General features: G+C 31.8%; 1 protein-coding gene and 1 long non-coding RNA gene across 2 annotated transcripts in view; one reads left to right on the forward strand and one right to left on the reverse strand.

The window, feature by feature from the left end:
- LOC111088742 overlaps window positions 1–8,431 on the reverse strand; it is a 9,605-nt gene extending 1,174 nt beyond the window's left edge. Inside the window, exons 1-2 of the long non-coding RNA XR_002613169.1 lie at window positions 8,421–8,431; window positions 4,022–4,028 (exon numbers count right to left, since the gene is read on the reverse strand). This is a non-coding gene — a long non-coding RNA (uncharacterized LOC111088742). The remainder of the gene's footprint in view (window positions 1–4,021; window positions 4,029–8,420) is intronic.
- A 2,005-nt stretch (window positions 8,432–10,436) lies between these two features.
- Window positions 10,437–13,058, forward strand: LOC106470975 (protein snail homolog Sna-like). The gene is made up of 2 exons (XM_013931562.2): window positions 10,437–10,607; window positions 11,714–13,058. The coding sequence occupies exons 1-2, from the start codon at window positions 10,478–10,480 to the stop codon at window positions 12,703–12,705; spliced, it is 1,122 nt and encodes a 373-aa protein (XP_013787016.2). The 5' UTR covers window positions 10,437–10,477; the 3' UTR covers window positions 12,706–13,058.
- The last annotated feature ends 315 nt before the right edge of the window (window positions 13,059–13,373 follow it).

The raw sequence follows: 13,373 nt of genomic DNA on the forward strand, positions 1-13,373 counted from the left end.
AAACATATAACATAGTGGCTATTATATATATGAATATGCAGCATTTATTCCATTACGTAATTCATTCTCACTGGACTTCCCGTGGACTACATCTTTTATACTTATACATCTGTTGATTTACAATCCTTTACGAAGTCTGTACGTCTGTACCTATTGATATGCAAATAATATTACTGTTGATTTGCTGTTGTTGTTTTTTTACTTTTTTTCTCTCCGTGTATGTAAAAAACAAATCATCAATGTAGTTAATTTTATACAAAATTTAATATAACATACAAATACATTTTGGTTAGAATATTGTCGAAGATTTAGATACATACAAACAGAACTGAAAATTACATAGTGATTTTTGGTTTCGTATATGCAAAGGATTGTATGCTTTAGCCGTCCCTAAATCTGAACTGATAAATAAAAGAAACAATGACACCAACCGCCAGCTCTTACGTACTCTAATAAAATAAAAGGAATTTACCATCCCTCTTATAATGCATCCACGGTCCCAAAGAGTCCCAAAGAGCGGAGTGCGATTTTTTCCGGTAATGGGAATGACCCATAAACCTTCGGATTTCCAATCGGGCACGTTAACCACCGGGAGCTTTAAATTACACAATCTTCAAAAAACTTTACCAGAATATTACCACTGAGTTTTAATCCTTATTCCACTTGGTGGAATCAATTTGAATGGTTTCTTTACTAGTCACGTAAAGTACAATGCAGATTAAAGTGGTGTTCCTTTGAAAGGCATGACAAATAAAACAGAGAACGTTAACCTCGACTGACACCATTGTATCTTGTTTTGATTCTTTTGTGACTAAACATGCTGGCTTGGCAGTCTCGTGGCCAGTCACCTTCTAATTTACATACTTTATGCATTTTTTCTTGAATAAATATTTAACATAAAGCAGGCTTGCCTTCGATTGAGCGAGAATAAAATATAAGCTTTGCATTAATCAGGTATGAATATATAAATTTTTGATAATCGTAGATTTACAAAATACAGAATGAATGGATTGTTCTCAACTCTTAAATGAGAGGAATTTTGTATTATATTTTATATTAAGCTGTGTTAAGGTATTTGTGGCAAAGAAGGACCGTGTTTTCCCTTCAAAGCAATACTGTTTCAAATGGAAATTTGATGTGGACGAGTAATTCCTTTCTTTTCACATTTCATGAGAATGCAAAGGAGTAACATAAGGGTGTTCCAATCTTATTTAGGAGACGCACGGTATACTCCTTTCAGGCTCTTTCACCTTGCCTAATAATTCTTAGCTAAAAACCATGTTGTTCGGTACACATTACATGCTGAGCGGGAAGCGTTTTTTAGCTTCGTCTTTCTATGGGGAAAACCTTCTATAGCCATTCATTTGATGTCCTTTTATTCTGTCTCTCGCTGACTGTTCATTGGACAATATGGAATGCACAATACAAGGAGGTTGAAGTAGGTTACATATAGCTCCAAGAGATCAAGGCCAGACATCTTAAAAGGAAATGACTTCCATCAGGGTCCACAAACATAGAAAATGCTACGTCAGCTACTTAGTGCTTTTGTAAAAATTCTTCTGACTCATTTTGATCCTGAATACTTTCTTTAAACTAAGTTTCAGTCTGCTGAATAAAAGATTCACTCATAACTTTAATGTTTTATCATTTTTATCTCATGATTCTTAGACAACTGAAACGATATATTTATTCTCTGCGTCTCACATTACCGTGCCTCACTAACTAACTTAAAAGTTGAAGAATCGTCTTTTACTAATTTCGTAAAGTTAAATTTTTACTTGAACTGTCCGGAAAATTTGTTCTTAACAATGAATAAATATGTATCACAACTTGAGTTCTTATATATATATATAAGTAAAGTAAAAACTTTTCAAAAAAGGAAGTAAATATAAGGATGACCAATATCAATCCTTCAAAAATAATGCAAACAAGATAGTAGGGATGGCATTTGCATCATCCCTACATAATATCACAGGCACACTGTGTAGTAGAATATTAACAGACAAAAATAAGATAAATTAAACTCAATTGTGATTGAATATTTATATATGTTGCGCTATGTTAATTCTTGCCTGTACTATTATGTAGGGATTATGCAAATACTATCACTACTATCTCATTTGCATTCTTTTTGAAGGATTAATATTAGCCATCCCTATATTTACTTCGTTTTTTATTTATTTTTTTTCACTTGTTTTTATTTTTTTAGTGCAATGTTTCAATGGACATAGGAAGGTTGTATTTATAACCAAGTTCTAAATAAAATGAGGTTCCAACTGTAATATTTATTGTTTATCTGTTTATGCTAGTAATTACTAATCGTAGTATTCATACCTCATTAACAAAATTACAAAAAAATTAACACTTTCTAAAAAAAATTTTTTCGGGGAAGTACTGCATGAAACAAGTGTTCGGATTGTGCTCTTTAGTCATACTCAATTAACTCATTGCATCAAAATGATTTAATGTACAGAGATCAACATTTTACTGATATAAAGTGTAATGTTTTTATGTATTAAAAGTGGTATTTTTTATATTAAAACATAATAGTATTTTTAAGAACTCCAGTTTCTCAGTACTACTTATAAAAATTATATCAATAAAAATACAATCAAATTCTCATGTACAGTCCTAGCGAAAGTTGTGTTCTTGTTGTGAGGAGAATACTTTTATTAGAATTGTGTTCTGTTATACAGAAAATGGTTGTTGCACATACTCTAGTTAATTTTCTATTTGTTTGAATCTTGAATATCCAAAGTGTGAAATTTTTTATGGATTTTTGTTTGTGGTGCCTTTCAATAGTTGGTGCAGGAATTTTGGTTACATACATAGATCCTGACATACACGCTACGTCCATTATAGTAAGATTGGCTGGTAATGCCTGTTTCACCCGGTACTTAAGCTTAAGGAACACCACATTTCTGTAAGAAAGCAAACTTCAAGGGGTACTAATAACATCGTTTACACTAAAAATATTATTTTTTTATTACTACTAGTTATTAATAATACTTATAAAAGCGGATACTCTGTTTGAAACTATGTCACCTCAGTGAAATTGGTTGACACCATTGTTTTGGTTTTTGAGTTATCGTGTAATAAAAAAGAAGCATAGGAAAGAAGAACAAGAAATTCAAACTCTTTGCTATGATATTTACAGATATTCCAGAACTCAGTCATTACATAGATATTGCTACAAATGAAGACACTATATAGTATTGTAAAGTTCTGATGACCTATTGAAGAAATATTTAAAATACCATTTCAATGAACACTCCGAGTCATCCCTACATCGGAAGAGCTACTGCCAGCCTAATTAAAACAGCTTTTTTAATGTGGAAAACTCAGTGAATTTTTAGTGAGATTAAAGTATAACATTAAAATGTTTTCATAAGAAAATAACATTGTATTCTTCAAAGTTTCTTCTTTTTTAAAGTTCACAAAACCATTAATTTTTCGTGCCTTTTCTGAGGTATACTGAACTTCGCATTTCTCAAGTGTAGGAGCTTTTTTGCAGTTTAAAGAATGTTAGAACCTAAGCTTAAGAATATTAAAGAAAATTAACACTACCTTATATCAAGCTGCATGAAATATTTATACCAATTCACAAAAGAAAAAGAAAACATTGGAACAACACAATCCAGCTAATCACGAAACAATTTGCTAATAATTCTCAAGACGCACAACTGCATAGGGTTAATACAGTTCAACAGCTGCCACTGACAGACAATTGGTTTCAAGAAGACACGAGAAAAAGAACTCAAGAAACTAGAAAGATGAAGTATATGTTGTATGGTTCATTGAGACTTTTCAGCCCTCCTAAACTTATAGGCAAACACAATGTGGGTAACGTGAGCCAAAAGCACTAAGACTATCAAACGTCCTTATGTGGCACACTGTCCAGCAATTCAAACTTTTAAACGTGTTCTAAAATAAAACCATAAAATCTGGCATTGAATTCATCAACTGAGAACTTGAATAAAGTTTAGAACTGCAGGCCTATAAACCCATTCTGCCCAGGAACCTCCATGCTTCTGAATCTCGTATATAGGCTGCATCTCATTAGCCAGTAATCACAGCTGTGAATGCAAGATGTTGGTGTTCGTAGTACCTTTAGCGCAAGAAATTTGTCACAGCTGTGAATGCAAGATGTGGGTGTTCGTAGTACCTTTAGCGCTAGAAATTTGTGACAGCTGTGAATGCAAGATGTGGGTGTTCGTAGTACCTTTTGCGCTGGACATTTATAGTAGTAAATCCTACTGCTCCTCATTTGTTTCTGATGCACTTATAGAAAGTTTTGGATACGTTTATGTTACTGAACCACGAAGATTGGTGTCTAAAGACCTGTTTTAACTCGTTTGACCTTGAACCCCTGCTACTAGTTAAAGGACGAAGAACTCATAAATTACTTGGTGTATTATGATATTCTGGACAATGTTGCTCTGTCTGTATAAATGGAATTGCATGGGGAAAGAGGAAAAAAACATACCTGCTTCGATTTGATAACGCATCATACCATAACACATACCATTTCCAGCAGTGGTTTGAGATAAATAACTTTCAAAATCATTAGTAATATGAATTATGATCTTAACATTATGAACATTTTGGACGATTGATAGAAACGCAAATTAACAAGCATTGGTAAAATTACAATCGTTAAAGGTTTAGAAAGGCCAAAATTAATTTCTAATCAGAGGTTTACTGAATCTATTGATTATTAAAAATATAACTAATATTCTTTATGGACTTATGTATTAGAAACCCAGATAGAATATCCAGAAAATTTATTATTCAAAGATATGAAACTTCACACACAAATGTGATAGAACTTGAACCTTTCATTAAATCTATAAAAGTTACATGAATGCGTAGATTATTGAAAATGTATAGTGTTAAAATTTTACATTTATTTTCTGAAAATACAAATTCAGACATAAAAGATATAACACAATATGTTAGTAAGAAAATATGAAGTATAGAAAGTAATATTCGCCCCCCAGTGGCACATCGGTATGTTTGCGGACTTACAACGCTAGAATCCGGGTTTCGATACTCGTGGTGAGCAGAGCACAGATAGCCCATTGTGTAGCTTTGTGCTTAATTACAAACAAACAAAAGTAATATTCAAAATATCTTTTGGAAATATTTTTTGTTAGCTTGAGCAGATTTTATGGATAATGTATATACTTAGTAAAATAATTAACAAATTTATGATAGAATCATTATGGCATAAACCAAAAATATTTGGTTTGCTTCTTTTATTTTCTTTTAAAATAATATCTATTGATTTTGGCATCAAAGGATAATCTAATTTAACTGATTTGTTTCGATTATCATAATCATTATAAATTCATTTCTTAATTACATTTATGATTCATCATTATTCAGTTATATAAGCATCGAATTTATCAAAATAACTATGTGAAGGTCCCTTATTCGAAGTAAGGTCACTTAGAAAATATATTCTGTTTTTGATTCAAGAACGAACCGAAAGTTTAATTATTAATTGTTTATAATATCTTTTGTAAGTAGATTATTTAGAACGAAAACTTTTGGAAAAATTGTCTCTTTAAAAATAATGATATACAAAATATTGGACAATGATATAAATCATCATTTATAATTACAAAAGATATAAGATCTAGATGGTTTTAAACAATAATTTTATGTAGAATATTACGTACAGGAAGCTTTCTAAACAAAAATAGAGATTCAACAACATAATATTTGTTGTTTTTGTAAAAAATGAAAAACGTAGAACCAAATATGAGATTTTAGAATACTGTGAAAAAGTTCTAGCTCTACATGGCCAAATATCATGTTCTACGTTTTTCTTTCTTTACAAAAACAACAAATATGAGATTTTAGAATACTGTGAAAAAGTTCTAGCTCTACATGACCAAATATCACTTGTGAAAACGTTCTGTAGCTCTACATGGCCAAATATAATGTACTACATTTTTCTTTCTTTACAAAAACAAATTTGGTAATCTAAATATAAGAACGTGATAATTTAATGTTAAATATTACTTTGATCTAATGAAAATATGATATGTTAAGAAACTCTGAGATATTTATCCACGAACGTAGTTTTTCTTTTATACGTGGGAAAATGTCCTAGAATTGCTTAACATAGAATTTAATCTCACGAAATAGGTTTAAAATCACATCTAAAAATATGAGATTTTAGAAATAGTTTAATGTAGCATCAGCTTGTAATAATACCATTTTATTGAATACTAACTTACCCCTATCTCTCTATTTATATATATACACTTATTAGTAAACTAAGGAAAAAATTATCCTGGTAATACCATTCAACGGTTGTATACAATGAATCAAATTGAAATTTATTTATTTTCTTTTATTCCTGTAAACTCCCAGTGGAGCATAGGGCAGTAACAACACCTCACCAACGGAAAGTTGTTGTTGCAGTTACTTGTAGCAGGTTGGTTTTTACGGGGTGGAGTTCCTAGCCTCGCGCCCAACCCTCCTCCTTGACTTGGGACCAGGCAAAGGCGGAGGTTGGTATGTTTGGTGTGACGGGGATTCGAACCCGCGACCCTCAGATTACGAGTCGAGCGCCATGCCGAGCCTAAATTGAAAATTATATATATATAATGCAATAACAAATTCACAAGTAAATGAAAAAAAAAAGGAAACCGACTTTTGTTTACTTTTCTTTAACCCTAAATTTCCCCGTACTATTAGTTATCTTAATTGATAACACTATTAATTGGTGTTTTTATATTATTGCTTTTCGTGTTATTTATTGCATATATATATATATTGTTTCGAAAGAAACAAAATAATAATAATAATAATGAAATTTTAGAACTTGCCTTGATAAATCTGACTTTGTTCCAACTGGCCCTTACTGGTATGTTTTGAAATGAAGTCTAAAGAACATAGACATGTTTAAACCGTTGGTAGAAGGTATTTACTAACTGAACCCAGGCGGTGATCTAGCCATAGGTAGGCTTACGGAGTATCAGTAGTAGATCCCTCGGGGGGACACGCCCCCTTCTGTCTTAAGAATATTTTTTGAATATTTTGTTAATATCGTGTATATTTTAAAGGTCTTAGTTTAGGTAATATATTGGACAACTATAATAAATACTGATCAAAACTACATTACTTTGCGACTGGTGTTCATTTTGTAATTATAGTTTTGAAGTACATATTATAAAAATATTCTACATTTCCATTTCCTTTGCATACAGGTGTACCAATTAAAATATTTAAACTTTCTAGACACTGTATGAAATATTTTTCTACTTCACAATCTATAATAATTTTTTTGTACTTATTGCCGGAAGAGTTTTACTTATGGCAAGAATATTACACTTGTTTATTACTAGAACACTTTTCTCCACCACATGTAGATTCTTACCTACACTAGGAATACTTTGCTTATTTTTTGCAGGAGGAGTTTTACTTATGGCAATAATATTGCACTTGTTTATTAATAGAACACTTTTCTCCACCACAGGTAGATTCTTACCTACACTAGGAATACTTTGCTTGTTTCTGCAGGAGGAGTTTTACTTATGGCAAGAATATTACACTTGTTTATTACTAGAACACTTTTCTCCACCACAGGTAGATTCTTACCAACACCAGGAATACTTCTCTTGTTTTTGCAGGAAGGGTTTTACTTCTGCGGAAAGGTTTTAATTCTTTTTCTTCGTTACTTAGAGTAGAAAGAGTTTAATTGGTTATCAATGGAATATTTTTATTCAAATCAGAAAAATCTTTCTCTTACTGTAAAAAGATTTTATTCGATTAATGTAGAAGGAGTTTTTACTTACCGCAAGAAAGTTTTGCTTACATCCATCGGAATGATTTTTACTTATTTGCAAAAACAAAAGAAAGCAGATTATTCAAGAAAATGTTACTATTTGCTCATACATGAGAGACGTTTTTTTACGTGTTTATTGCAGGAAGATCTTTCGACCTTTCTATCAAAAAACCTTTGGAGAAGAAATGTAAGATGTTACAATGGTCAAAAATAAAATATTTACATATGAGTCTATATTTAGCCTCTTTCTTGGTAGTTGGTATCTTTAGTTTTAGAGATTACCATTTCACAAACATTTGAAAAGTGACCCCTACTTTAATACATTACCAGAAAGTTTAAGTGGTGTATATATAAAAAACATCTATCGTTGTATAGGTAGCTCACTCAAAAAATACATATTGGAAAGAAGTAAACAGTGATAAAATAAGAAAAACACAGTTTACTAAAATTGGTCACAGCCACTAAGACTAATCTCCTAAAGTTAAAATTTACGTCCTATAATGGTAACGTAATTTTGTTTTTCATCAGAAGCAAATACCTTCTCTCAAGTAAGAAGCTAGCATCCTACCGCAGCTGATAAATGATAGTTTTAAATACGGAATATTCTAGACTTGAGCACACCAATTTGTTCTTAATTTTTAAATTACGCTTCTAATTATTTGTTTCATTTCATTCTTGAGACTTTCTAATAGAGATGTACATTTTCACACAGATTTTTTCCTCATGATTGTGTCCTTACTATTGTTCCACCTCGCGTATCCATTTCCTACCAGGGTGTACCATTGCAGTATGTCGTTTTTGTTTATCATAATTTTATTCGTTTATCTTATACTTCTATATATACGATGCTGTTTATATTTATCCAAGAGTTTGAACTTTTAAATGCGATGTTTTTATTCCTAATGGGGATGACATTCTAATCATTAGACTAGACGGACATAGGAAAATTAACCTATATTATCAAGTAAAATCATAATATATTATCAGTTTTAGTGTCTTTACTCTTACTATAAAATGTGTATCATGCAAAGAGAAGCAAATTAGTTTTAAAAGGAAAATAACAGCATGGCCAAAAAGAATATATATTTTGTTTTGATGAATATTTTGAGCTTCAAAACTCGCAGTTAATAATGTAAATGGCGTTTCCATACTTCTTTTTTTTAACTAATTACTTCATGTATATCTATCTACGTATTTGAAGTTCTTAGCGTCATTTGATGTAATTACTTGTATAGCTTAACTAAACACAGAAATGATAGACAGCGTGAATTAAATGCGTAATTAAACAATTCAATGCCACAAAGATCACAAATGTCAAGCTTTTTTCATTAAAAATATTTTAATAGCATTTAAGTATTGCGTCTATTTTTCTAAATTCGTGTAATTTAACGAAGGACGAAATGCGTTAAAAACCATTTATGCATTTGAAAATCTACTCTTATAAATATATCATTTTAAGTGTCTGATATTAGACTTAGACCATAGTCACTAATGAAATACTTAAGCCCAGAATATGGAACAAAAGTTATAACAAGTGTTTCATTATTATTATTAGTATTATATTTATTATTATTATTGCTAACATAAACTATTTTTATAGAGTCGTATTTCTTGTTTCATAACTTTATATGTGTCATAAAGAACAGATTATGTTAAAACATTTATCGTTCTATTTAAATACAAAAAATAGTCAAATTTTATCGACAATAAGATGACTTTGAACGCATAATTACTCCTATGATTATAAAAACGATATTGTCAGTTTGAAGATCTGTAAAATATGAAACATTTTATTTTTAATCATTAATAAAACAATATAAATTTAAATAAAGAATGGGATGTTAATGGTTCCTGAAAGAAAAATAAATCCTCTTACTTTGCATTATATTTTATCACTCTTAGAATGGATTCGTGATTGATATTTGTATAACGTGATTAAGATAAAAAGGTATAATAACAGTGTTCCTAAATTCTACACAATACATACATGAGTATAAGCATACATAAAGGTCTTTAATAATGCACAGTTTTAGTATTTAGCATCTTTATAATAAAGATATTATTTGTGAAAGAAAAACAAACAGGTGAGCAAGACTTTTTCTTCCTGTTTAATGAAACAGATTTTGTGACAGATATGAGTAACTGGTGATAAAACGAAAAATATTTTTCACCGCCTTTACTCTAATTCTGCTTACTAGCAGACAACAGTGATCTGGGACTAAAATAGCGTTATTAAGTTGAACAAAACCTTCTTCTATCTTACACCTGTTTCCGACTTCCCTTCGTGCCTCAGTTCCTGGTCCAGTTGGCAGGAGGAGCTTATCAACACTCTCATGATTGGTGGTTTTGGCTAAATGCCCAAGGTATCAAAAGTATATGTGATTGGTCTAATAGATTTTCACCTGCACATCTGTTGGTTGCAAGAGAAGGAAATAGAAGGTTGTAAGACTGAAAAGCTTTGATATATCTCCATTTAAAGTTACCTGGCCAAGAAGTGTAGTAGACATTAGTTTTGTAACCACGTGTAAAAAGGAGTTGTAAACATACCACAAAGCAACATCGCAACGTGTGCTATCCTCGCAAACCATAGATTTACAAATCTGTCTGTGTTATAGCAAAATTTTAAAGAGTAGTTCCTTGTGCCAAAAAAAACTTGTATTTAACAAACGTTCTATCATGCCACGTTCGTTTTTAATTAAGAAACATTTATCGTATAGAGGTAGCTCACCCAAAAAAAGATATTGGACAGAAGTAAACAATGATGTCATTATTTCAACTCTGCCAGTAATGGTGCCTTTTTATCCTGGTATGTTATAGCATTAAGTTTAACCTTACTTGTCTATTGACTTTCAAGTAAATGATTGTTGTTGTTGTTATTGTTTGTTTCGAGTATTTCACGTAAAATTACTCTTAAAATTGTGAGACTGAAGTTGTGGACTTCAAAGTTTCAAATATATGTTCTATTTTTCGTTATCTAGACAGTGCATAATGTTATGTTCGGATTACAACGAAACCTTTTTTATACTTTGTTGTATAACTGGTGGGTCTTTACTTGCGCTTTTATGAAAAATAATGCGAATGTGCTAAAAAATATTTCGCTGAACCGCCAGGTGAAAAATAAAAAATAACGGGGTTATCCTGCGGGTCAGGAGTTCCGTACTTACTTAATCAGAAGTGTTTAAGTTGGAATTAGATTTTAGCAGATGTTTATCGCCTGGGTTACAGCTAAACAGATGAATCCATTTCTTCGTTTGTAACAAAATAATGAATGTTTTATATTAGATATATTTAGTATGTGCTATTTTCTGATTGCCCTGTTTCTTAGCTTGAGCCTTTTGTTTCACTCTAGCAAATGCTGCCATAAACAGAATGGTATTCTAATGACGAGCTAGCTCATAAAATGTTCACACATAACTATAATATCCAACATGCTTTTAGCACGTCTTATGAAAAGAAAAATAAATCTTGAATGGGTAGATACTAAGAGTGAAAAAGAATATGAAAAGTAAAGTTTTTAAAAGTTAACCTTTAAGAACGTATCATCAAAGAGGAGTGTTTTCACTTTAGTATTGAAAATAATATTTATTTTTTGTAGTTAAAATTACGTACATCTTAATTAAAGATGTTTGCGAATGTCCATCTGTTTCCATTTTTTAACAGTTGACGTACTCTTAATGAAGCTAATTCGTCAACTTCATTTTAGTATTGAATCATTGCTTCATAAAATAAAGTAATTGATTTTTAAATTATAATTGTTAATTCTTTATTCCTTGTTAACTCTATCACTTCAAATTTCAGAACTCCAAATAATATGCTAACTGTATGTGTTTTTTAAATACAAAATAATATTTAAAGGTACCTAGCTCTTATATTTCTTATTCATATATATATATATATTTATGTTTTCTGTAGAAAACCCAGCTCCATTTGACTTAACTAAGAAAGCAACAGTTGTAGGCCCAGAACTTGATAACAATTCTCAACCTTTGAAGAAATGCTCACAAACCCATCAGTTTTCAGAAGTTACTCTTCCTATTGAATCGTATCCTAACATGGCGGACGCTGTGACCAGCCATTCGGGTGGATCTTATTTTTATCGAAGTCTGATGCCCCGGTATTCATCTTTCGGCCACTCTCCTTGCCATTTTGAGCAACATTACAATTTCGGGTCCATTGGTCAGCCACCGATGTCTCCACCTAAATCACCACCTCTTTTCACTCGTGACTCTGATAGGTTTCCTAGCAAGTTGTATTTACCGAAACCAGCTTTTGAGAGAGAGAACCTTTTATCATCAACGCCACAACTATGGACAACTGCCAAGAATAACTCACAGACTACATGGTTCCAAAATGACCACAACGAATCGTTATTGGTAGCTCCTCTTAGTCCTGAGTCGGAAGGGGAGACTACCCTAGACAACAACTCCATTACAGTAATGGTTAGTAGAACACAAGTAAATAATTCACGATACCAATGTTCGGAATGTGGCAAGAATTATTCTACTTGTAGTGGACTGTCTAAACACCAACAATTCCACTGTGAGACAAATGCGAAAAAGTCCTTTAGTTGTAAACATTGCGACAAAGTGTACGTTTCCCTCGGGGCTCTCAAGATGCACATCAGGACTCACACTCTTCCGTGTAAGTGTACTGTATGCGGGAAAGCTTTCTCTCGGCCCTGGCTTCTCCAAGGTCACGTCCGGACACACACGGGAGAGAAACCATTCTCCTGTCCACACTGTAACCGAGCTTTTGCCGATCGATCTAACCTGCGGGCTCATCTCCAGACACATTCGGACGTGAAGAAGTACAAGTGCAAAACCTGTAACAAAACATTTTCCCGCATGTCCTTGTTAGTTAAGCACGAAGACGGAGTATGTGCGAACGGGTTACAGCAGCAGTAACAGACATGACAGCTGTGTTCTACTTCGACGATGCGGCTGCTTTTTGTTGTCATTTTTTAGCTACGATGTGTTTTATTTTTCAATTTAGCCATTCCAGTTACATGTTTTTAATTTTCCTCGAATCCGGTTCTAGAACATAACTCACATTTATTTCTATAGTAAGAACAAATATTCTGTAATGTTTCTGTAGGCCTACATAAATGTCTCAAACACGAAACAACTGAAGGGTAGGTCGAAGTTTTGAACCACAAGAACTTAATTAATACTAGTTGGTACATAACGTTGGCTATATAATTCAAGTCTGTTGTGGAGCAATAAATTTTAACAGTTTTCCTTCAAGCTCCAAACTGACGTTTTCATGAAGGGTATTTTTGCAAATTTATATTTTGTATATTTTGCCAAATTCATATATTTCAGTCCCTTAAAACTTTGGTCATATTTTTCTTCGCGAAAACAGAATGCGATTTTTATTTATAGACTTATACATTAAATAATCAGTTAAACATTTCAATAATTTGTACGTTAAAGAAAGTTTGGTTTAAAGTTTTTAATATTCAGACAATGCCATGATGTCACTGATTTGTTTTTATTTTATTGTGACTCTATTTTACGGTTTCTATGAAAGCAAGGTGATATAAATAGTTTTGAAACTACTAGTCAAATAGTAT

Source organism: Limulus polyphemus, unplaced genomic scaffold, assembly GCF_000517525.1.
Source record: "Limulus polyphemus unplaced genomic scaffold, Limulus_polyphemus-2.1.2 Scaffold4331, whole genome shotgun sequence".
Taxonomy (NCBI): domain Eukaryota; kingdom Metazoa; phylum Arthropoda; class Merostomata; order Xiphosura; family Limulidae; genus Limulus; species Limulus polyphemus.

What these genes read in the sequence shown, in the direction of transcription:
- LOC106470975 (XM_013931562.2), top strand. Translation starts at nt 10,478, where the DNA reads ATGCCACGTTCGTTTTTAATTAAGAAACATTTATCGTATAGAGGTAGC. An exon ending in AATGGTGCCTTTTTATCCTG is followed by an intron (nt 10,608 to 11,713) that starts GTATGTTATAGC and finishes TGTTTTCTGTAG; the next exon opens with AAAACCCAGCTCCATTTGAC.